This window comes from Crinia signifera, chromosome 19, assembly GCF_055691185.1.
Source record: "Crinia signifera chromosome 19, ASM5569118v1, whole genome shotgun sequence".
NCBI classification, from domain to species: domain Eukaryota; kingdom Metazoa; phylum Chordata; class Amphibia; order Anura; family Myobatrachidae; genus Crinia; species Crinia signifera.
The window spans coordinates 137,295,577-137,320,065 of NC_139226.1; the positions used below are offsets into that span (position 1 = coordinate 137,295,577).

The 24,489-nt window shown below is 49.3% G+C and overlaps 1 protein-coding gene across 1 annotated transcript; it reads right to left on the minus strand.

The window, feature by feature from the left end:
- Positions 1 to 7,430: 7,430 nt before the first annotated feature.
- Positions 7,431 to 22,856, minus strand: LOC146043068 (C-type natriuretic peptide 1-like). The gene is made up of 3 exons (XM_083163463.1): positions 22,700 to 22,856; positions 13,746 to 14,044; positions 7,431 to 7,703 (listed from the first exon to the last, which is right to left on the minus strand). Exons 1-2 carry the CDS (start codon positions 22,790 to 22,792, stop codon positions 13,754 to 13,756), a joined length of 384 nt encoding a protein of 127 aa, XP_083019589.1. The 5' UTR covers positions 22,793 to 22,856; the 3' UTR covers positions 7,431 to 7,703; positions 13,746 to 13,753.
- Between the last annotated feature and the right edge of the window lie 1,633 nt (positions 22,857 to 24,489).

Sequence of the window (24,489 nt, forward strand, 5' to 3'; positions counted from 1 at the left end):
TCCCCTGATGTAATGCCAATCAGTAGAGTACCACCTTATGTCCATCTAGTACCGTGTACTCTGGTGCTCCCCTGGTGTAATGCAAGTCAGTAGTGTACCAGCTTAGTGCCATCTATTACCATGTATTCTGATGCTCCCCTGATGTAATGCCAGTCAGTAGTGTACCACCTTAGCGCCACCTAGTACCATGTACCCTGGTTTTCCCCTGATGTAATGCCAGTCAGTAGTGTACCACCTTAGTGCCATCTAGGACCATGTACCCTGGTGTTCCCCTGATGTAATGCCAGTCAGTAGTGTACCACCTTAGCGCCATCTAGTGCCATGTACTCTGGTGCTCCCCTGATGTAATGCCAGTCAGTAGTGTACCACCTTAGCGCCATCTAGTACCATGTACCCTGGTTTTCCCCTGATGTAATGCCAGTCAGTAGTGTACCACCTTAGCGCCATCTAGTACCATGTACCCTGGTGTTCCCCTGATGTAATGCCAGTCAGTAGTGTACCACCTTAGCGCCATCTAGTGCCATGTACTCTGGTGCTCCCCTGATGTAAAGCCAGTTGGTAGTGTACCACCTTAGCGTCATCTAGTACCATGTACTCTGGTGCTCCCCTGAAGTAATGCCAGTCAGTAGTGTACCACCTTAGCGCCATCTAGTACCATGTACTCTGGTGCTCCCCTGATGTAATGCCAATCAGTAGAGTACCACCTTATGTCCATCTAGAACCGTGTACTCTGGTGCTCCCCTGGTGTAATGCAAGTCAGTAGTGTACCAGCTTAGTGCCATCTATTACCATGTATTCTGATGCTCCCCTGATGTAATGCCAGTCAGTAGTGTACCACCTTAGCGCCACCTAGTACCATGTACCCTGGTTTTCCCCTGATGTAATGCCAGTCAGTAGTGTACCACCTTAGCGCCATCTAGTACCATGTACCCTGGTGTTCCCCTGATGTAATGCCAGTCAGTAGTGTACCACCTTAGCGCCATCTAGTGCCATGTACTCTGGTGCTCCCCTGATGTAATGCCAGTCAGTAGTGTACCACCTTAGCGCCATCTAGTACCATGTACCCTGGTTTTCCCCTGATGTAATGCCAGTCAGTAGTGTACCACCTTAGCGCCATCTAGTACCATGTACCCTGGTGTTCCCCTGATGTAATGCCAGTCAGTAGTGTACCACCTTAGCGCCATCTAGTGCCATGTACTCTGGTGCTCCCCTGATGTAATGCCAGTTGGTAGTGTACCACCTTAGCATCATCTAGTACCATGTACTCTGGTGCTCCCCTGAAGTAATGCCAGTCAGTAGTGTACCACCTTAGCGCCATCTAGTACCATGTACTCTGGTGCTCCCCTGATGTAATGCCAATCAGTAGAGTACCACCTTATGTCCATCTAGTACCGTGTACTCTGGTGCTCCCCTGGTGTAATGCAAGTCAGTAGTGTACCACCTTAGCGCCATCTAGTACCATGTAATCTGGTGCTCCCCTGATGTAATGCCAATCAGTAGAGTACCACCTTATGTCCATCTAGTACCGTGTACTCTGGTGCTCCCCTGGTGTAATGCAAGTCAGTAGTGTACCAGCTTAGTGCCATCTATTACCATGTATTCTGATGCTCCCCTGATGTAATGCCAGTCAGTAGTGTACCACCTTAGCGCCACCTAGTACCATGTACCCTGGTTTTCCCCTGATGTAATGCCAGTCAGTAGTGTACCACCTTAGCGCCATCTAGTACCATGTACCCTGGTGTTCCCCTGATGTAATGCCAGTCAGTAGTGTACCACCTTAGCGCCATCTAGTGCCATGTACTCTGGTGCTCCCCTGATGTAATGCCAGTCAGTAGTGTACCACCTTAGCGCCATCTAGTACCATGTACCCTGGTTTTCCCCTGATGTAATGCCAGTCAGTAGTGTACCACCTTAGCGCCATCTAGTACCATGTACCCTGGTGTTCCCCTGATGTAATGCCAGTCAGTAGTGTACCACCTTAGCGCCATCTAGTGCCATGTACTCTGGTGCTCCCCTGATGTAATGCCAGTTGGTAGTGTACCACCTTAGCATCATCTAGTACCATGTACTCTGGTGCTCCCCTGAAGTAATGCCAGTCAGTAGTGTACCACCTTAGCGCCATCTAGTACCATGTACTCTGGTGCTCCCCTGATGTAATGCCAATCAGTAGAGTACCACCTTATGTCCATCTAGTACCGTGTACTCTGGTGCTCCCCTGGTGTAATGCAAGTCAGTAGTGTACCACCTTAGCGCCATCTAGTACCATGTAATCTGGTGCTCCCCTGATGTAATGCCAATCAGTAGAGTACCACCTTATGTCCATCTAGTACCGTGTACTCTGGTGCTCCCCTGGTGTAATGCAAGTCAGTAGTGTACCAGCTTAGTGCTATCTATTACCATGTATTCTGATGCTCCCCTGATGTAATGCCAGTCAGTAGTGTACCACCTTAGCGCCACCTAGTACCATGTACCCTGGTGTTCCCCTGATGTAATGCCAGTCAGTAGTGTACCACCTTAGCTCCATCTAGTACCATGTACCCTGGTGTTCCCCTGATGTAATGCCAGTCAGTAGTGTACCACCTTAGCGCCATCTAGTACCATGTATTCTGGTGCTCCCCTGATGTAATGCCAATCAGTAGAGTACCACCTTATGTCCATCTAGTACCGTGTACTCTGGTGCTCCCCTGATGTAATGCCAGTCAGTAGTGTACCACCTTAGCGCCATCTAGTACCATGTATTCTGGTGTTCCCCTGATGTAATGCCAGTCAGTAGTGTACCACCTTAGCGCCATCTAGTACCATGTACCCTGGTGTTCCCCTGATGTAATGCCAGTCAGTAGTGTACCACCTTAGCGCCATCTAGTACCAAGTACCCTGGTGTTCCCCTGATGTAATGCCAGTCAGTAGTGTACCACCTTAGCGCCATCTAGTACCATGTATTCTGGTGTTCCCCTGATGTAATGCCAGTCAGTAGTGTACCACCTTAGCGCCATCTAGTACCATGTACTCTGGTGCTCCCCTGATGTAATGCCAGTCAGTAGTGTACCACCTTAGCGCCATCTAGTACCAAGTACCCTGGTGTTCCCCTGATGTAATGCCAGTCAGTAGTGTACCACCTTAGCGCCATCTAGTACCAAGTACCCTGGTGCTCCCCTGATGTATTGCCAGTCGGTAGTGTACCACCTTAGCGCCATCTAGTACCATGTATTCTGGTGTTCCCCTGATGTAATGCCAGTCAGTAGTGTACCACCTTAGCGCCATCTACTGCCATGTACCCTGGTGTTCCCCTGATGTAATGCCAGTCAGTAGTGTACCACCTTAGCGCCATCTAGTACCATGTACCCTGGTGTTCCCCTGATGTAATGCCAGTAGGTTTTTGCTGTAGGTTGGAGCTGACGAAGGGGCTCATACCCCGAAATGTTCTCCTGTTCTTTCATATATATTCATGTTATTACACGTCTTTTGAGTGACCTTTTTCCCTTTTCTGGGATTGGATGGATATATACAGTATATACGGTATATTAGGGCGGAGTGAAAAAGTTGAAATTGAGATATTCAAAATCCTTTAGTGTGGAAAATTTGTGACTTGACCTTAATAAGAAACTTGTAAAAGCGTTTTGCTCTAAGTCAACATCTTCTGTTCCGGCAAGAGGCCTAAAGTTTCACTTTTTAGATGAAAATAACGAAACGTATGAAGATGCTCCGATCTAGTTATATTATGTCAGGACGTCTTAGAGTGGTTCATTAATATACTTTAGCATAGTAAAAGAGAGTACGAGCTTGTCCTAGTGCAAAGTGACTGGCCTTGGCAGGAGAACAAAATCCCTGATAACTGACCCCATTTTCATTCATTTATTTATTACTTATTTACAGTTTCTTATATAGCGCAGCATATCCCGTTGCGCTTTACATGGTCACAATTGTGAATATCTTGTGTTTTCACCCGAAAGTGTTGGGTTTTTTTTGTTGTTTTTTTGGAGAGGATGCTCTGTAATTGAAGTGATCAAGAAAAAAAAACTTGGAGCAAAAAATCAGGGTGAATCCCTTGTGTTTGCCATTAATATAATAGTGCACCTCTGTGTCCTCTCATGTCCAACTCTTTACTGAAGCCTACAGTAAGTTCAGTAACAATGCATTACACTCCTGTACCACTCAGGACTCTGTACCACCCAGGACCCTGTACCACCCAGGACTCTGTGTGATTATATAGATGCTGATCTCTGAATGACAGACAGTTCTAAGCAGTCTGCGTGCGTTCTCCTTTGATAACATCGGCCTTTCATCTCTTGTCTCATTTCTTATTGACTTGCTTTGGTTTGGATTCCGCACACCAGCGCTGTGTGCAGGGAACAGGTGTACGTGCCACTTAAATCCCTTATAGGACTAGCTGGGGCAAAGGGATAACAACCCCCAACTGGGGTAGGATCTGTCCAGGCTTCATACATCCCAAAGCCCAGCATTATGGCCATAGACCCTGTAATAGATGCAGTGTGTGCTTGGGGCTCCCACAATTAGGTACAAAGAACTACATACAACTACAAATTGTGGCAATATTAAAATATAAAATATACATTTTATAATGGTTATCTCCCTACGGCTATATGGCAGTGTATATCCTGGGAGTTGTCAGAGCTTTCCGGGCCCCATAGAAACATTTTTAAGGGGCCCTGTGCCAATGTTTCTAGAGAGACCTCTCCACTAACCCCATAGTAGTGCCCTATCTCCCATTATGTCACATTACATTGCTCGGTCAGTGTGCTCATCCCTGTGCATGGGGCAGTGTGCTCATCCCTGTGCATGGGGCAGCGTGCTCATCGCTGTGCATGGGGCAGTATGCTCATCCCTGTGCATGGGGCAGTGAGCTCATCCCTGTGCATGGGGCACTATGCTCATCCCTGTGCATGGGGCGGTGTGCTCATAGCTGTGCATGGGGCGGTGTGCTCATCCCTGTGCATGGGGCGGTGTGCTCATAGCTGTGCATGGGGCGGTGTGCTCATCCCTGTGCATGGGGTGGTGTGCTCATCCCTGTGCATGGGGCGGTGTGCTCATAGCTGTGCATGGGGCGGTGTGCTCATCCCTGTGCATGGGGCGGTGTGCTCATAGCTGTGCATGGGGCGGTGTGCTCATAGCTGTGCGTGGGGCGGTGTGCTCATAGCTGTGCATGGGGCGGCGTGCTCATCCCTGTGCATGGGGCGGTGTGCTCATCCCTGTGCATGGGGCGGTGTGCTCATCCCTGTGCATGGGGCAGTGTGCTCATCCCTGTGCATGGGGTGGTGTGCTCATCCCTGTGCATGGGGCGGTGTGCTCATAGCTGTGCATGGGGCGGTGTGCTCATCCCTGTGCATGGGGCGGTGTGCTCATCCCTGTGCATGGGGCGGTGTGCTCATCCCTGTGCATGGGGTGGTGTGCTCATCCCTGTGCATGGGGCGGTGTGCTCATAGCTGTGCATGGGGCGGTGTGCTCATCCCTGTGCATGGGGCGGTGTGCTCATCCCTGTGCATGGGGCGGTGTGCTCATCCCTGTGCATGGGGCGGTGTGCTCATCCCTGTGCATGGGGCGGTGTGCTCATCCCTGTGCATGGGGCGGTGTGCTCATAGCTGTGCATGGGGCGGTGTGCTCATCCCTGTGCATGGGGCAGTGTGCTCATCCCTGTGCATGGGGCAGTGTGCTCATCCCTGTGCATGGGGCGGTGTGCTCATCCCTGTGCATGGGGCGGTGTGCTCATCCCTGTGCATGGGGCCGTGTGCTCATCCCTGTGTATGGGGCGGTGTGCTTATCCCTGTGCATGGGGCGGTGTGCTCATCCCTGTGCATGGGGCAGTGTGCTCATAGCTGTGCATGGGGGCAGTGTGCTCATCCCTGTGCATGGGGCAGTGTGCTCATCCCTGTGCTTTCCTGTTCTGGCCCTGATTGTACATTCTCACCTTCTGTGGGGGCCAGTAATGTGTATCCCCATACAGTGTGTTCCTGATAGAACAGCCGCACTCTGGGGAACGTTATATGAAGGACAAGCAATGCCTCCAATCACCTCTGCGGAACATCTCAGCCATTATATGTATTGTTGTAGAATTGGTGCAGCCCAATGTATTGATTAGATGCAGTTGACTGTAATGAACATGTCACTTGTTCAGCGTGTGAATGTATAACGGTGTCACCCGCTAGTAGAGACGTCAGTAGTGTGACCCCACTGTAGGTTCCTATGGGCTGCACTGGCACCTCTGTATTATGGGTTAATAATGGGCACTGGGGGCTCATATTGGGTTGAAGCTGATGCTATATAAATTGCGGATCATATAGACTGTAATAATATATGGCCAAGTGTACAATAAATCATATGATGTATGTTAGAATAAGGATTACTAATGAGATATTTGCCAATCAAGGGGAATTCAGTTGCCTACGGTAACATCTTTGTATGTAATGTCCTGAATTATCACCCCTGTTACCTCTTTGTGTTCCCACTTACTTCATACAAATCAATTGGTCAGACCGTATCCCCGCGGCCACACACGGTCATTTTATGGTGATAGCCCAGTGATGTGTGTGGGGACAGTCTGTACCCCAAAATGTGCATGTTTTTATTGGTTATCAGTGTGGACGATGTCTATTATTGGTCAGTTATACTTGGGGCTGTATAAAGGTTTCCATTGGCTGCTTGGCGCCTGGAAGTAGATGCGCTACACCAGTAACTCCCAGCTGCAATCCTAAATATACCTGTCCCATCAATGCAACACCCATCCCATGTGTACCTATACCATCATGTAACCCATTATTCTGCATTTTGTAGACTATCAGACCAAAAATGTGTTATATTTGGCTTAATGAACATAATTAAAACATTTCAAGTGTATTATTAATCATTATTGGGAGGGTAAAATAGGGATTTCCCCCAAATGTTTCACCTGCAGGAAAAAACGAATCTGTGTTAATCTTATGTTAGTTTGCACGCCGCGATGTTACCCCTGTAAGTATGTTATCACGGCTAATTGAATTTCGCCCTATGATTGGGAGAGGTGGACAAGTTGCCCCAAAGGCATTGATTGACAGGCGCTGGACATGGGTGGGATTTTGAGTGTGCAAGGCGGCGTTTACGGAAGATTCGCAGCTGCGAGCAGGTCTCAGTCAGATCCTACGTTTGGATAATAATTTGCACTAGAATTTTGCAGTTTGTTGCACATTTAATAAAATTCACTGACAATAATATATTCTAAAATAATAATGTGATGCAAACAGGTCCCTTTTCCCTTAGTAGAATGGGGCACACTGGGAACCCACAAAGCCTGGTAGATGTGCCGTCAGATGGTGTTCTGTATTGTCTGCATGGATACTTCTCTCCCGCTGTGCTTGTGATGGACCCCCATGCCAGGGCCCCCCAAGACACCCGCATACACAAAGACAAGACCTTTGTTTAATCAACCACATTTAATAAAATAAAAATAACACTTTTTATTATGATTGTTTGTCCAGTACAGTAGATGCCAGAGATATAAACAGGGACATGATCACTTTTACAGTATACAGAAGCAGCGAGTACATGTGTATGAGTGTGACACAGATAGGCAAAGTCCAACAGAAGTTTCTTACAAAATGTATGGTTTTGGGGAGCGCTGTGTCCCCCTGAGGATGAGAAGATAGTGATGCACAATAGGTGTCAGATTACTGCGCTGCTCCTCCAGCAGATTCCTCTTCTCAGTCAGGATGCACCTGGAAGAGAAGGAAGAAGCCGTCATTGGATCTTTGTCTCTCGGGTCATTAGTGCTGTACCCCCTTGTTACTTACCTAACAACCAGTGGGCCTATGTACTAGAGCAGGCATGTCCAAACGATGGCCTCCAGCTGTTGCGAAACTACAATTCCCATCATGCCTTGCCACAGTTTTGCTATTAAAGAAAGCTAAACTATGGCAAGGCATGCTGGGATGTGTAGTTTCACAACAGCTGGAGGGCCACAGTTTGGACATGCCTGTACTAGAGCATTGGACAGAGAATGGAATTGCCAGCCAATCCGCTCCTGTCATTTTTCAAAGCAGCCTGTAACAATTATTTTCTAAATTATCAGCGAGAAAACTAATGGCATAATTATGTCTGGGAATGGGATATCTTACGGATATATTCATATTCTGTTTACTTTCCTGGCCAGGGTGCAATGGTCCGTCTCCTGATAAAGGGCATTATTCTGGTTCACTCTCAGAGGCAAATTTCTTCTCAAATGGACAGAACCATGCTGCACTGCAGCTGGGCCAGATGTAACATGTGCAGAGAGAATTATATGTGGGTGGGGTTTTACTTCAAAGTGAGATCTATATTGCAGTGTAGAAATAAAGCAGTCAGTATTTACCCTGCACAGAAACAAAATAACTCGCCCAAATCTAATTCTCTCTGCACATGTTACATCTGCCCCACCTGCAGTGCACATGGTTTTGTCCATCTGAGAAGAAATTTGTCTCTGAGAGTGAACCAGAATAAGGCCCATAGAGAGAGAGCAAAAGACAGAGCTAGAAGAGCGGAAGACATAGGGGTCAATCCTATTAACCCCGAAGGAAAACAGCGCCCAAATTCATCCTAACTCGCGCCCTTCGCCAGGCCGAATTGGCGGAAAATTGCTCGCACACTTATGGAGGTGCGAGCACTTTTCATCAAATTCAGCCCTCCGTAAAGTGCACCCGGTGTTGTGATGATTCCCACTCGGCGAATCATGAGCACACATAGGGGTTAATAGGATCGAGCCCATCGCGCGAGAGACAGACATTTGGTGTATATTACATATGCCAGTACTGTGGGATCCAATACGGAGTAAATGTCCTTTTGCTGCCGTTTCAGCAGGTCCTGATAACCTTTTATCTCAGCAGAACCGAGGACTAGCAGTTGTCCGATCCCAGCCACAGCTAAGGGTTAAATGGACCAGGCTGATGTTCTGTGAGATTGCTTCCTGTAATATTCATTTGCAGTCTATTAGTTTACCAAAGGAGGGAACATGACCTCCTGGTACCCAGTAATGAGGGATAATCTATGTACATAGCCCACGGACAGCACCACGGACAGCACCACGGACAGCACCCCCCTGCCCATATCATATCTATCTAGTGTGACCTCCTGGTACCCAGCAATGAGGGATAATCTATGTACATAGCCCACAGACAGCATCACGGGCAGCACCCCCCTGCCTATATCTATCTATCTATCTATCTATCTATCTATCTATCTATCTAGTGTGACCTCCTGTATCCAGTAATGAGGGATAATCTATGTACATAGCCTACGTACAGCACCACTGACAGCACCCCCTGCCTATATCTATCTATCTAGTGTGACCTCTGGGTACCCAGTAATGAGGGATAATCTATGTACAAAGCCCACGTACAGCACCACGGAAAGCACCCCCCTGCCTATATCATATCATATCTATCTAGTGTGACCTCCTGTACACAGTATAGAGGGATGATCTATGTACATAGCCCACGTACAGCACCACGGACAGCACCACGGACAGCACCCCCTGCCTATATCATATCTATCTATTGATCTATCTATCTAGTGTGACCTCCTGTATCCAGTAATGAGGGATAATCTATGTACATAGCCTACGGACAGCACCACGGACAGCACCCCCTGCCCATATCATATATATCTAGTGTGACCTCCTGTATCCAGTAATGAGGGATAATCTATGTACATAGCCTACGTACAGCACCCCCTGCCTATACCATATCTATCTATCTATCTATCTATCTAGTGTGACCTCTTGAACCCCCCAGTAATGAGGGATAATCTATGTACATAGCCCATGTACAGCACCACAGACAGCACCACCACGGACAGCACCCCCTGCCTATATCATATCTATCTATCTATCTATCTATCTAGTGTGACCTCCTGTACCCAGCAATGAGGGATAATCTATGTACTGTACATAGCCCACGGACAGCACCACGGACAGCACCCCCTGCCTATATCATATCTATCTAGTGTGACCTCCTGTACCCAGTAATGAGGGATAATCTATGTACTGTACATAGCCCACGGACAGCACCACGGACAGCACCACGGACAGCACCCCCTGCCTATATCTATCTATCTAGTGTGACCTCTGGGTACCCAGTAATGAGGGATAATCTATGTACAAAGCCCACGTACAGCACCACGGAAAGCACCCCCCTGCCTATATCATATCATATCTATCTAGTGTGACCTCCTGTACACAGTATAGAGGGATGATCTATGTACATAGCCCACGTACAGCACCACGGACAGCACCACGGACAGCACCCCCTGCCTATATCATATCTATCTATTGATCTATCTATCTAGTGTGACCTCCTGTATCCAGTAATGAGGGATAATCTATGTACATAGCCTACGGACAGCACCACGGACAGCACCCCCTGCCCATATCATATATATCTAGTGTGACCTCCTGTATCCAGTAATGAGGGATAATCTATGTACATAGCCTACGTACAGCACCCCCTGCCTATACCATATCTATCTATCTATCTATCTATCTATCTATCTAGTGTGACCTCTTGAACCCCCCAGTAATGAGGGATAATCTATGTACATAGCCCATGTACAGCACCACAGACAGCACCACCACGGACAGCACCCCCTGCCTATATCATATCTATCTATCTATCTATCTATCTAGTGTGACCTCCTGGTACCCAGTGATGAGGGATAATCTATGTACATAGCCCACGGACAGCACCACGGACAGCACCCCCTGCCTATATCATATCTATCTAGTGTGACCTCCTGTACCCAGTAATGAGGGATAATCTATGTACTGTACATAGCCCACGGACAGCACCACGGACAGCACCACGGACAGCACCCCCTGCCTATATCATATCTATCTAGTGTGACCTCCTGGTACCCAGTAATGAGGGATAATCTATGTACAAAGCCCACGTACAGCACCACGGAAAGCACCCCCCTGCCTATATCATATCATATCTATCTAGTGCGACCTCCTGTACACAGTATAGAGGGATGATCTATGTACATAGCCCACGTACAGCACCACGGACAGCACCCCCTGCCTATATCATATCTATCTATTGATCTATCTAGTGTGACCTCCTGTATCCAGTAATGAGGGATAATCTATGTACATAGCCTACGGACAGCACCACGGACAGCACCCCCTGCCCATATCATATATATCTAGTGTGACCTCCTGTATCCAGTAATGAGGGATAATCTATGTACATAGCCTACGTACAGCACCCCCTGCCTATACCATATCTATCTATCTATCTATCTATCTATCTAGTGTGACCTCTTGAACCCCCCAGTAATGAGGGATAATCTATGTACATAGCCCATGTACAGCACCACAGACAGCACCACCACGGACAGCACCCCCTGCCTATATCATATCTATCTATCTATCTATCTAGTGTGACCTCCTGTATCCAGTAATGAGGGATAATCTATGTACATAGCCCACGTACAGCACCACGGACAGCACCCCCTGCCTATATCATATATATCTATCTATCTAGTGTGACCTCCTGTACCCAGCAATGAGGGATAATCTATGTACATAGCCTACGTACAGCACCACGGACAGCACCCCCTGCCTATATCATATCTATCTAGTGTGACCTCCTGTATCCAGTAATGAGGGATAATCTATGTACATAGCCCACGTACAGCACCACGGACAGCACCCCCTGCCTATATCATATATATCTATCTATCTAGTGTGACCTCCTGTACCCAGCAATGAGGGATAATCTATGTACTGTACATAGCCCACGGACAGCACCACGGACAGCACCCCCTGCCTATATCATATCTATCTAGTGTGACCTCCTGTACCCAGTAATGAGGGATAATCTATGTACTGTACATAGCCCACGGACAGCACCACGGACAGCACCCCCTGCCTATATCATATCTATCTATCCTATCTAGTGTGACCTCCTGGTACCCAGCAATGAGGGATAATCTATGTACTGTACATAGCCCACGGACAGCACCACTGACAGCACCACGGACAGCACCCCCTGCCTATATCATATCTATCTAGTGTGACCTCCTGTACCCAGTAATGAGGGATAATCTATGTACTGTACATAGCCCACGGACAGCACCACGGACAGCACCACGGACAGCACCCCCTGCCTATATCATATCTATCTATCCTATCTAGTGTGACCTCCTGGTACCCAGTGATGAGGGATAATCTATGTACATAGCCCACGGACAGCACCCCCTGCCAATATCTATCTATCTATCTATCTATCTAGCTAGCTAGCTAGTGTGACCTCCTGTACCCAGTAATGAGGGATAATCTATGTACATAGCCCACGGACAGCACCCCCTGCCAATATCTATCTATCTATCTATCTATCTAGCTAGCTAGTGTGACCTCCTGTACCCAGTAATGAGGGATAATCTATGTACATAGCCCACGTACAGCACCACGGACAGCACCCCCTGCCTATATCATATCTATCTATCTAGTGTGACCTCTTATACACAGTATTGAGGGATAATCTATGTACATAGCCCACGTACAGCACCACGGACAGCACCACCACGGACAGCACCCCCTGCCTATATCATATCTATCTAGTGTGACCTCCTGGTACCCAGTGATGAGGGATAATCTATGTACATAGCCCACGTACAGCACCACGGACAGCACCCCCTGCCTATATCATATATATCTATCTATCTAGTGTGACCTCCTGTACCCAGCAATGAGGGATAATCTATGTACTGTACATAGCCCACGGACAGCACCACTGACAGCACCACGGACAGCACCCCCTGCCTATATCATATCTATCTAGTGTGACCTCCTGTACCCAGTAATGAGGGATAATCTATGTACTGTACATAGCCCACGGACAGCACCACGGACAGCACCACGGACAGCACCCCCTGCCTATATCATATCTATCTAGTGTGACCTCCTGGTACCCAGTGATGAGGGATAATCTATGTACATAGCCCACGTACAGCACCACGGACAGCACCCCCTGCCTATATCATATCATATCTATCTATCTAGTGTGACCTCCTGTACCCAGTAATGTATGTATGTATATGTATATGTATATGTATGTGTATGTATATATATATATATATATATATATATATATATATATATATATATATACACACGCACAAGCACATGCTAAACGGCAGGCTGTGTATTACCCTCCTGACAATGGTGTCCGGACTAATGAGATACTAGAATGGTATAATATACTATAAATGCATGGCTATCCCCCATCCGTAGCCTACACACACACACACACACATACATACACACACACATACACACACACACACACACATACACACAGGGCCTGATTCTGGTTCACTTGCAAAAGGAAAATTCTCTCTCTAATGGGCAAAACCATGCTGCACTGCAGGTGGGGCAGATGTAACATGTGCAGAGAGAGATACGTTTGGGCGAGTCCTTTTCATTCTGTGCAGGGTAAATACTGGCTGCATTATTTTTACACTGCAATATAGATATCAGTTTGAAGTACAAAACCCACCCAAATCTAACTCTCTCTGCACATGTTACATCTGCCCCCCTGCAGTGCAGCATGGTTTTGTTCATTAGAGAGAGAATTTGCTTTTGCGAGTGAACCAGAATCAGGACCACAGTTACTAGAGGGGTGTAACATGTTATAGGTACATGGCTATCCCCAGCCGTAGCCTGCACACCGTGGTACATAGCCGGTACTGAAGATCTGGCACAGACAACTTGCTAGGAAACTCACCAGTGGGATTAGCAGCCCAGGCCACTGAATGATCCAATCCTGTCCAGCTTCACCCCAAAGCAGCCCCTGGAAAAGGCCTTTTTGCTCCTCGGTCTGTACCTCCTCTGTGTTCCCGCAGGGTCTTCCAGGAGCTCCCGCAGCGTCATTCCATTTATATGGGAACCTTCCAGTTTATCCACCCGATTCCTGTCCCACTGACTGTCTGGGTTCGGCTGGTCTAGGGAGTCAGTTGGTACCATGTCAGATTCTTCAGAACCATAGGACCGCTCCAAATTGTCCTCCAGTAATCTGGACAAACTCTAAAAAAGTTTATATGTGTACATAATGAGATAATGCATGGAATCAGGGGGTACAGTCATCATAACACTGATCAGAGGGTACAGTCACCATCACACTGATCAGGAGGTACAGTAACCATAACACTGTGATCAGGAGGTACAGTCACCGTAATACTGGAATCAGGGGGTACAGTCATCATAACACTGATCAGAGGGTACAGTCACCATAACACTGTGATCAGGAGGTACAGTCACCATAACACTGTGATCAGGAGGTACAGTCACCGTAATACTGGAATCAGGGGGTACAGTCATCATAACACTGATCAGGGGGTACAGTCACCATAACACTGTGATCAGGGGGTACAGTCACCGTAATACTGGAATCAGGGGGTGCAGTCCCCATAACCTTTGTCTAAGTGTATGTAAATGAGCCACAGATAATGTGTAAGTGGTTGCAAAGTTAATTGGTGGTTGGATGCAATGAATTAATTAGTGATGTGTTACAATAAATTCATGGGTTGCAAAGAGTAAATTACAGATAGAGCCATCCTCATCTAGCCCTTTAATAGGACATAGGGGGAGATTCTCTAAGAATCTCCGCCCCCCTTCACCGCCCATCGCATATTTAATTATCGCATATGCTGTAACATATGCGATAATTAAGGCAAAGGACAGCTCTTGCGTTAAGAGCTGTCCTTTGCGGTGAGAGTCGCCGGGTCCCAGCAGGTCCCGGCGGCTCTCCCCTCCCTCCCACACCCGGCGCTGCTGCTGCTGCGCAGGGCTCTCCTCCTCCCTGCACCCGGAAGAGGATCAGTGCAGGGAGGAGGTCACAGGTCCGGGCAGCACAGCGCTGTGCTGCCCGGACACAGGTGAGGGGGGAGGGGGCGATGCGGGGCAGCGGGGGGTCGGCGCGGAGCGGCGGAGGGTTGCGATAGAAGCCCATTGGCTTCTATGGGGCATCGCCAGATTTTTCTGGTGATGCCCCCCGCCACGGTAACCCGGCGGGGGATGCTTACAGCATCCCAAAATGCGGTAAAAACCCCGATAACGGGGTTTTTACCGCATTTTTAGCTTAGAGAATCTCCCCCTAAGTGAGCCAGAGCTGTGTGACCTCATCCTATGCTGATCCCATACTGTATTGGTCTATGTATTGTATTGCAGCTGAGAACAATAGGCTTTGGTGAGCCATGGCTATCCAGAGGAGGCCAGCTGAGGAAGACTCCATCTGTAGTGACGGTAAAAGAGTAAAATTAGTGATGGGTTGTAATACGTTAGTAATGGGTGTGCAATGAGTTTATTAGTGATGGGTTTCAAAGATTTAATTAGTGATGGGTTGCAATGAGTTAATTAGTGATGGGTTACAAAGAGTTAATCAGTGATAAGTAACAATGAGTTAATTAGTGATGGGTTGCAATTAGTTAATTAGTGATGGTTTTGCAATGAGTAAATTAGTGATGGGTTGTAAAGAGTTAATTAGTTATGGTTTATAATGAGTTAATTAGTGATGGGTAGCAATTAGTTAATTAGTGATGGGTTGAAATGAGTTCATTAATGGGTTGCAATGAGTTAATTAGTGATGGGTTGCAATGAGTTAATTAGTGATGGGTTGAAATGAGTTAGTGATGGGTTACAATTAGTTAATTAGTTACGGTTTTGCAAAGAGTTAATTATTGATGAGTTGCAATGCGTTGATTAGGGATGGGCTGCAAAGAGTTAATTAGTGATGGGTTGCAATGAGTTAATTAGTGATGGGTTGCATTGAGTTAATTAGTGATGGGTTGAAATGAGTTAGTGATGGGTTACAATTAGTTATAGTTACGGTTTTGCAAAGAGTTAATTAGTGATGAGTTGCAATGCGTTGATTAGGGATGGGCTGCAAAGAGTTAATTAGTGATGGTTGAAATGAGTTCATTAGTGATGCATTGCAATGAGTTAATTAGTGATGGGTTGCAATGAGTTAATTAGTGATGGGTTGAAATGAGTTAGTGATGGGTTACAATTAGTTAATTAGTTACGGTTTTGCAAAGAGTTAATTAGTGATGAGTTGCACTGCATTGATTAGGGATGGGCTGCAAAGAGTTAATTAGTGATGGGTTGCAATGAGTTAATTAGTGATGGGTTGAAATGAGTTAGTGATGGGTTACAATTAGTTAATTAGTTACGGTTTTGCAAAGAGTTAATTAGTGATGAGTTGCAATGCGTTGATTAGGAATGGGCTGCAAAGAGTTAATTAGTGATGGTTGAAATGAGTTCATTAGTGATGCATTGCAATGAGTTAATTAGTGATGGGTTGCAATGAGTTAATTAGTGATGGGTTGAAATGAGTTAGTGATGGGTTACAATTAGTTAATTAGTTACGGTTTTGCAAAGAGTTAATTAGTGATGAGTTGCACTGCATTGATTAGGGATGGGCTGCAAAGAGTTAATTAGTGATGCGTTGCAATGAGTTCATTAGTGATGCATTGCAATGAGTTAATTAGTGATGGGTTGCAATGAGTTAATTAGTGATGGGTTGAAATGAGTTAGTGATGGGTTACAATTAGTTAATTAGTAACGGTTTTGCAAAGAGTTAATTAGTGATGAGTTGCACTGCATTGATTAGGGATGGGCTGCAAAGAGTTAATTAGTGATGCGTTGCAATGAATTGATTAGTGATGGGTTGCAAAGAGTTAGTAATATGTTGCAATGCACCAATAAGTAATGGGCTTCAATTAGTTGATTTGTGATAGGTTACAATGCATTGATTAGTTATGGTTTTGGAATGAGTTAATTAGAGATGGGTTGCAATCTATTAATAAGTGAATGGTTACAATGCGTCAATAAGTAAAGGGTTACAATTAGTTGATTGGTGATGGGTTACAATGCATTCATTAGTTTAGGTTTTGCAATGAGTTAATTACTGATTTGTTGCAATTAGTTAATAAGTGATGGGTTGCAATGAGCTAATTAGTGATGAGTTACAATGAGTAAATTATTGATGGGTTGCAAAGAGTTAATTAGTGATGAGTTAAAACCGTAATTTGGTGATGGGTTGCATATGTTTATTAGTAATGGGTTACAACGAGTTAATTAGTGATGGGTTAAAAAAATAGTTAATTAGTGTTGGGTTGCAATGAGATAATTAGTGATGGGTTGCAATGAGATAATTAGTGATGGGTTGCAATGAGCTGCCCCCATTAGTAAGTAACCTTAGTATCACGTTCTCTGTGTGGTGTCCGCCTCTCAGTAACTGTGTGATAATGTTCTGTAACACAGCAATGTTACACGTGTCATTTATTTATGTATAGTGCACTAAAGAGATGCCAGAAAGTGTCAGCTGTGAGACAGGTCTCCTGTCCCAAGGTGGCGGCTTCTCTGGCTGTGACCCTGTGGTGCCCATGGTGCCCGCATCCTCTCCTCCTACAGAGCATCTCATTGTAGAATACTGCTCCTTGTGAGCACCGTTTCCCTGCATGTCAGTCAGTTATAATGAGCTGTCTTCTGTATCAGATAAGCACCTGTCCTGCAGATAATAATCTCACTATCATCTATATATATGACTATGGTCCGTAAGTCTCTAAAACACTGCCATCTGCTGGCAGAGAGGGAAACTACACGTCTTTCTCACACATGCACAAACACAGAAGGTAGCAGACTAGCTTTCAAAGCTTTAGATTCGATAGAGCTTACTAGTACAGTCAGCTTGTACTGTGCTATGCCCACACTGTGCAGTTGACGCACGGCGAAATCACCTCAATTCATCTCAGTATGAAACAAACTGAGATCAGATCAAAGTGAGTACTAGGATGAACCAGGACCCCTGGGTACATACCTGCAGGCTGTATAGGGAGGGTGAGGCTGAGCTCCGGGTACATACCTGCAGGCTGTATAGAGAGGGTGAGGCTGAGCTCTGGGTACATACCTGCAGGCTGTATAGGGAGGGTGAGGCTGAGCTCTGGGTACGTACCTGCAGGCTGTATAGAGAGGGTGAGGCTGAGCTCTGGGTACACACCTGCAGGGTGTATAGAGAGGGTGAGGCTGAGCTCTGGGTACGTACCTGCAGGCTGTATAGAGAGGGTGAGGCTGAGCTCTGGGTACACACCTGCAGGCTGTATAGAGAGGGTGAGGCTGAGCTCTGGGTACGTACCTGCAGGCTGTATAGAGAGGGTGAGGCTGAGCTCCGGGTACGTACCTGCAGGGTGTATAGGGAGGGTGAGGCTGAGCTCTGGGTACGTACCTACAGGCTGTATAGAGAGGGTGAGGCTGAGCTCTGGGTACGTACCTGCAGGCTGTATAGAGAGGGTGAGGCTGAGCTCTGGGTACGTACCTGCAGGCTGTATAGGGAGGGTGAGGCTGAGCTCTGGGTACGTACCTGCAGGCTGTATAGGGAGGGTGAGGCTGAGCTCTGGGTACACACCTGCAGGCTGTATAGAGAGGGTGAGGCTGAGCTCTGGGTACGTACCTACAGGCTGTATAGAGAGGGTGAGGCTGAGCTCTGGGTACGTACCTGCAGGCTGTATAGGGAGGGTGAGGCTGAGCTCTGGGTACATACCTGCAGGCTGTATAGAGAGGGTGAGGCTGAGCTCCGGGTACGTACCTGCAGGCTGTATAGGGAGGGTGAGGCTGAGCTCTGGGTACACACCTGCAGGCTGTATAGAGAGGGTGAGGCTGAGCTCTGGGTACATACCTGCAGGCTGTATAGAGAGGGTGAGGCTGAGCTCCGGGTACATACCTGCAGGCTGTATAGAGAGGGTGAGGCTGAGCTCTGGGTACATACCTGCAGGCTGTATAGGGAGGGTGAGGCTGAGCTCTGGGTACATACCTGCAGGCTGTATAGGGAGGGTGAGGCTGAGCTCTGGGTACACACCTGCAGGCTGTATAGAGAGGGTGAGGCTGAGCTCTGGGTACACACCTGCAGGCTGTATAGGGAGGGTGAGGCTGAGCTCCGGGTACGTACCTGCAGGGTGTATAGAGAGGGTGAGGCTGAGCTCTGGGTACGTACCTGCAGGCTGTATAGAGAGGATGGGGCTGAGCTCTGGGTACACACCTGCAGGCTGTATAGAGAGGGTGAGGCTGAGCTCTGGGTAGACACCTGCAGGCTGTATAGGGAGGGTGAGGCTGAGCTCTGGGTACACACCTGCAGGCTGTATAGAGAGGGTGAGGCTGAGCTCTGGGTACACACCTGCAGGCTGTATAGGGAGGGTGAGGCTGAGCTCCGGGTACGTACCTGCAGGCTGCATAGGGAGGGTGAGGCTGAGCTCTGGGTACACACCTGCAGGCTGCATAGGGAGGGTGAGGCTGAGCTCCGGGTACATACCTGCAGGCTGTATAGAGAGGGTGAGGCTGAACTCTGGGTACGTACCTGCAGGCTGTATAGAGAGGGTGAGGCTGAGCTCCGGGTACGTACCTGCAGGCTGTATAGGGAGGGTGAGGCTGAGCTCTGGGTACGTACCTGCAGGCTGTATAGGGAGGGTGAGGCTGAGCTCCGGGTACATACCTGCAGGCTGTATAGGGAGGGTGAGGCTGAGCTCCGGGTACGTACCTGCAGGATGTATAGAGAGGGTGAGGCTGAGCCCAGGGTGCGGTACCTGCAGGCTGTATAGAGAGGGTGAGGCTGAGCTCTGGGTACATACCTGCAGGCTGTATAGAGAGGGTGAGGCTGAGCTCTGGGTACGTACCTGCAGGCTGTATAGGGAGGGTGAGGCTGAGCTCTGGGTACACACCTGCAGGCTGTATAGGGAGGGTGAGACTGAGCTCTGGGTACACACCTGCAGGGTGTATAGAGAGGGTGAGGCTGAGCTCTGGGTACACACCTGCAGGGTGTATAGAGAGGGTGAGGCTGAGCTCTGGGTACACACCTGCAGGCTGTATAGGGAGGGTGAGGCTGAGCTCTGGGTACACACCTGCAGGCTGTATAGACAGGGTGAGGCTGAGCTCTGGGTACATACCTGCAGGCTGTATAGACAGGGTGAGGCTGAGCTCTGGGTACGTACCTGCAGGCTGTATAGGGAGGGTGAGGCTGAGCTCTGGGTACGTACCTGCAGGCTGTATAGGGAGGGTGAGGCTGAGCTCTGGGTACGTACCTGCAGGCTGTATAGAGAGGGTGAGACTGAGCTCTGGGTATGTACTTGCAGGCTGTATAGAGAGGGTGAGGCTGAGCTCTGGGTACACACCTGCAGGGTGTATAGGGAGGGTGAGGCTGAGCTCTGGGTACATACCTGCAGGCTGTATAGGGAGGGTGAGGCTGAGCTCTGGGTACACACCTGCAGGCTGTATAGAGAGGGTGAGGCTGAGCTCTGGGTACACACCTGCAGGGTGTATAGGGAGGGTGAGGCTGAGCTCTGGGTACGTACCTGCAGGCTGTATAGGGAGGGTGAGGCTGAGCTCTGGGTACGTACCTGCAGGCTGTATAGAGAGGGTGAGGCTGAGCTCTGGGTACGTACCTACAGGCTGTATTGGGAGGGTGAGGCTGAGCTCTGGGTACGTACCTGCAGGCTGTATAGGGAGGGTGAGGCTGAGCTCCGGGTACGTACCTACAGGCTGTATAGGGAGGGTGAGGCTGAGCTCTGGGTACGTACCTGCAGGCTGTATAGAGAAGGTGAGGCTGAGCCCAGTGTACGTACCTGCAGGCTGTATAGGGAGGGTGAGGCTGAGCCCAGGGTACGTACCTGCAGGCTGTATAGAGAGGGTGAGGCTGAGCTCCGGGTACATACCTGCAGGCTGTATAGAGAGGGTGAGGCTGAGCCCAGGGTACGGTACCTGCAGGCTGTATAGAGAGGGTGAGGCTGAGCTCTGGGTACATACCTGCAGGCTGTATAGAGAGGGTGAGGCTGAGCCCAGGGTACGTACCTGCAGGCTGTATAGAGAGGGTGAGGCTGAGCTCTGGGTACACACCTGCAGGGTGTATAGGGAGGGTGAGGCTGAGCTCTGGGTACGTACCTGCAGGCTGTATAGGGAGGGTGAGGCTGAGCTCTGGGTACATACCTGCAGGCTGTATAGGGAGGGTGAGGCTGAGCTCTGGGTACGTACCTGCAGGCTGTATAGAGAGGGTGAGGCTGAGCTCTGGGTACGTACCTGCAGGCTGTATAGGGAGGGTGAGGCTGAGCTCTGGGTACGTACCTGCAGGCTGTATAGAGAGGGTGAGGCTGAGCTCTGGGTACGTACCTACAGGCTGTATAGGGAGGGTGAGGCTGAGCTCTGGGTACGTACCTGCAGGCTGTATAGGGAGGGTGAGGCTGAGCTCCGGGTACGCACCTACAGGCTGTATAGGGAGGGTGAGGCTGAGCTCTGGGTACGTACCTGCAGGCTGTATAGGGAGGGTGAGGCTGAGCTCCGGGTACGTACCTACAGGCTGTATAGGGAGGGTGAGGCTGAGCTCCGGGTACGTACCTGCACGCTGTATAGAGAGGGTGAGGCTGAGCTCTGGGTACATACTTGCAGGCTGTATAGGGAGGGTGAGGCTGAGCTCTGGGTACGCACCTGCAGGCTGTATAGAGAGGGTGAAGCTGAGCTCTGGGTACGTACCTGCAGGCTGTATAGGGAGGGTGAGGCTGAGCTCTGGGTACATACCTGCAGGCTGTATAGAGAGGGTGAGGCTGAGCTCTGGGTACATACCTGCAGGCTGTATAGAGAGGGTGAGGCTGAGCTCTGGGTACATACCTGCAGGCTGTATAGAGAGGGTGAGGCTGAGCTTTGGGTACGTACCTGCAGGCTGTATAGGGAGGGTGAGGCTGAGCTCTGGGTACGTACCTGCAGGCTGTATAGGGAGGGTGAGGCTGAGCTCTGGGTACGTACCTGCAGGCTGTATAGGGAGGGTGAGGCTGAGCTCTGGGTACGTACCTGCAGGCTGTATAGGGAGGGTGAGGCTGAGCTCTGGGTACATACCTGCAGGCTGTATAGAGAGGGTGAGGCTGAGCTCTGGGTACACACCTGCAGGCTGTATAGGGAGGGTGAGGCTGAGCTCTGGGTACGTACCTGCAGGCTGTATAGGGAGGGTGAGGCTGAGCTCTGGGTACATACCTGCAGGGTGTATAGGGAGGGTGAGGCTGAGCTCTGGGTACATACCTGCAGGCTGTATAGGGAGGGTGAGGCTGAGCTCTGGGTACATACCTGCAGGCTGTATAGGGAGGGTGAGGCTGAGCTCTGGGTACACACCTGCAGGCTGTATAGGGAGGGTGAGGCTGAGCTCTGGGTACATACCTGCAGGCTGTATAGGGAGGGTGAGGCTGAGCTCTGGGTACGTACCTGTAGGCTGTATAGGGAGGGTGAGGCTGAGCTCTGGGTACGTACCTGCAGGCTGTATAGAGAGGGTGAGGCTGAGCTCTGGGTACATACCTGCAGGCTGTATAGGGAGGGTGAGGCTGAGCTCTGGGTACGTACCTGCAGGCTGTATAGAGAGGGTGAGGCTGAGCTCTGGGTACGTACCTGCAGGCTGTATAGGGAGGGTGAGGCTGAGCTCTGGGTACGTACCTGCAGGCTGTATAGAGAGGGTGAGGCTGAGCTCTGGGTACGTACCTGCAGGCTGTATAGGGAGGGTGAGGCTGAGCTCTGGGTACGTACCTGCAGGCTGTATAGGGAGGGTGAGGCTGAGCTCTGGGTACGTACCTGCAGGCTGTATAGGGAGGGTGAGGCTGAGCTCTGGGTATGTACCTGCAGGCTGTATAGGGAGGGTGAGGCTGAGCTCTGGGTACGTACCTGCAGGCTGGACATGGGTTTTCCTCTCACTTGTTCCTGGCAGAAGAGGAGAATCACAAGGAAGCCGAGGCTGGCACAATGCTTGTAAGACATGACCCTGCTCCTCCTGCCTGGGTGATGCCTCCTCCTGTGCTTTCATGTACAGCATATTCCTCTCCTTATATATCTGGTGCCCTCTGTTGTGCCAGCCCACTCACATGCCACCCATTGGTTTCTATCTTCTTGCCAGAAGAATTATATCTTATCCTGTAAATGAATGAAGTTGCATATCTGTTATACTGATGCTTCTCGTACAGGGGACTTATCCCGACACGTTTTCTCATTTTATATCATCAGCTTTTTATTGTTATTTTCAGTGTGGGAAACATTCGGGTAATCTGTTCCATTCTCCATATACAGTATAAGGCATTAATCTAATCCCCCGCTGTCCTCCCCCACACTCCGAGGATGATACTTATTATCTGTGCACGGCGGTAGTGTGTACACTGGGTGAGACTGTGTCAGGGGAATATCACAATCTGCTCCGCACGCAGCAAAGCATATCCCACAGCCAGATGTTCTCCTGCAATACAACAGCTACGCCTTATATAGTTCTGTGCGTTAATCCCGCAGATAGCGGCAGAGGAAGATGGAGTTAGCAATGCACTATGGATAATAGAAGGGGCATAGTCATCTCATTGATATTATACAAATGATTCCCCATATCTTACTCCAGCGTTATATAAGGAGTTTATATCTGTGGTGACCCAATAGCAACTCCACAGTCTGTTCTGTAGTTTTCTCAAAGTCTCCAGTGGTAAACGAAATGATTTTCATTCCTTCCTGGTCAAATCTGTGATGACACCATCACCATAGTGCCAATCACAGCCCAGCGCCGGAACTTTCCCCCTCCCTGTACTGTATTATGACGCAGATCCTTTGGCAGTTACGTTTCAGGGTTGACTTTCAGTGGATGCAGGCCTTGTATCTAGTTGCAGTGACCATGTGACACAGCACTGAGGTCATGGGTACCTCCCACGATTCACGCCCCCCCCCCCCCCCTCTCCCGCGATTCACGGCACTTCCCGCACCACCCTCCCGCGAATTGCGGCCCCCACCACCCCGCCTCCCGCGATTCATGGCCCCCTCGCGCCCTCCCTCCCGCAATTTGCAGACCCCCTCCAGCGTTTCGTGGACCCCCACGGCACCTCCCGCGCCCCACCCCCGCGATTCGCAGACCCCCTCCCATAATTCAGGCCCCCTCACCGCGATTCACGGCACTTCCTGCACCACCCTCCCGCGAATTGCGGCCCCCACGACCCCCCCTCCCGCGATTCATTGCCCTCCCGCAATTTGCAGACCCCCTCCCATGATTCACGCCCCCCCCTCCCGCGATTCACGGCACTTCCTGCACCACCCCTCCCGCGAATTGCAGCCCCCACGACCCCCCCTCCCGCGATTCATGGCGCCCCCCTCCCGCGATTCGCGGACCCCCGCCACCGAGTTGTGATTGACCCACGGCCTATTCAGTCAGATATAATGGATGACCATCAATAGCTACAACAATCCTGCCCTGTAACTTCCGCCAGTGGGGACCCGCTCACCCTGTGTTGCCCACATTCCCCTATCATGCTTTACCACCCAGCCTCCTGCTCTCATGCACCCTAACTCCCACCCAGTAGGAGGAGACACTGACTCAGGGTCACCATCCTGTACTCCTGTGCTGCCACGCTGGACAGAACCCACTGGCAGAAGCTGCACAGTGTCCCCCACCCTCCTCTTTACTCCCCCTTATGCCCACACACCCCTAT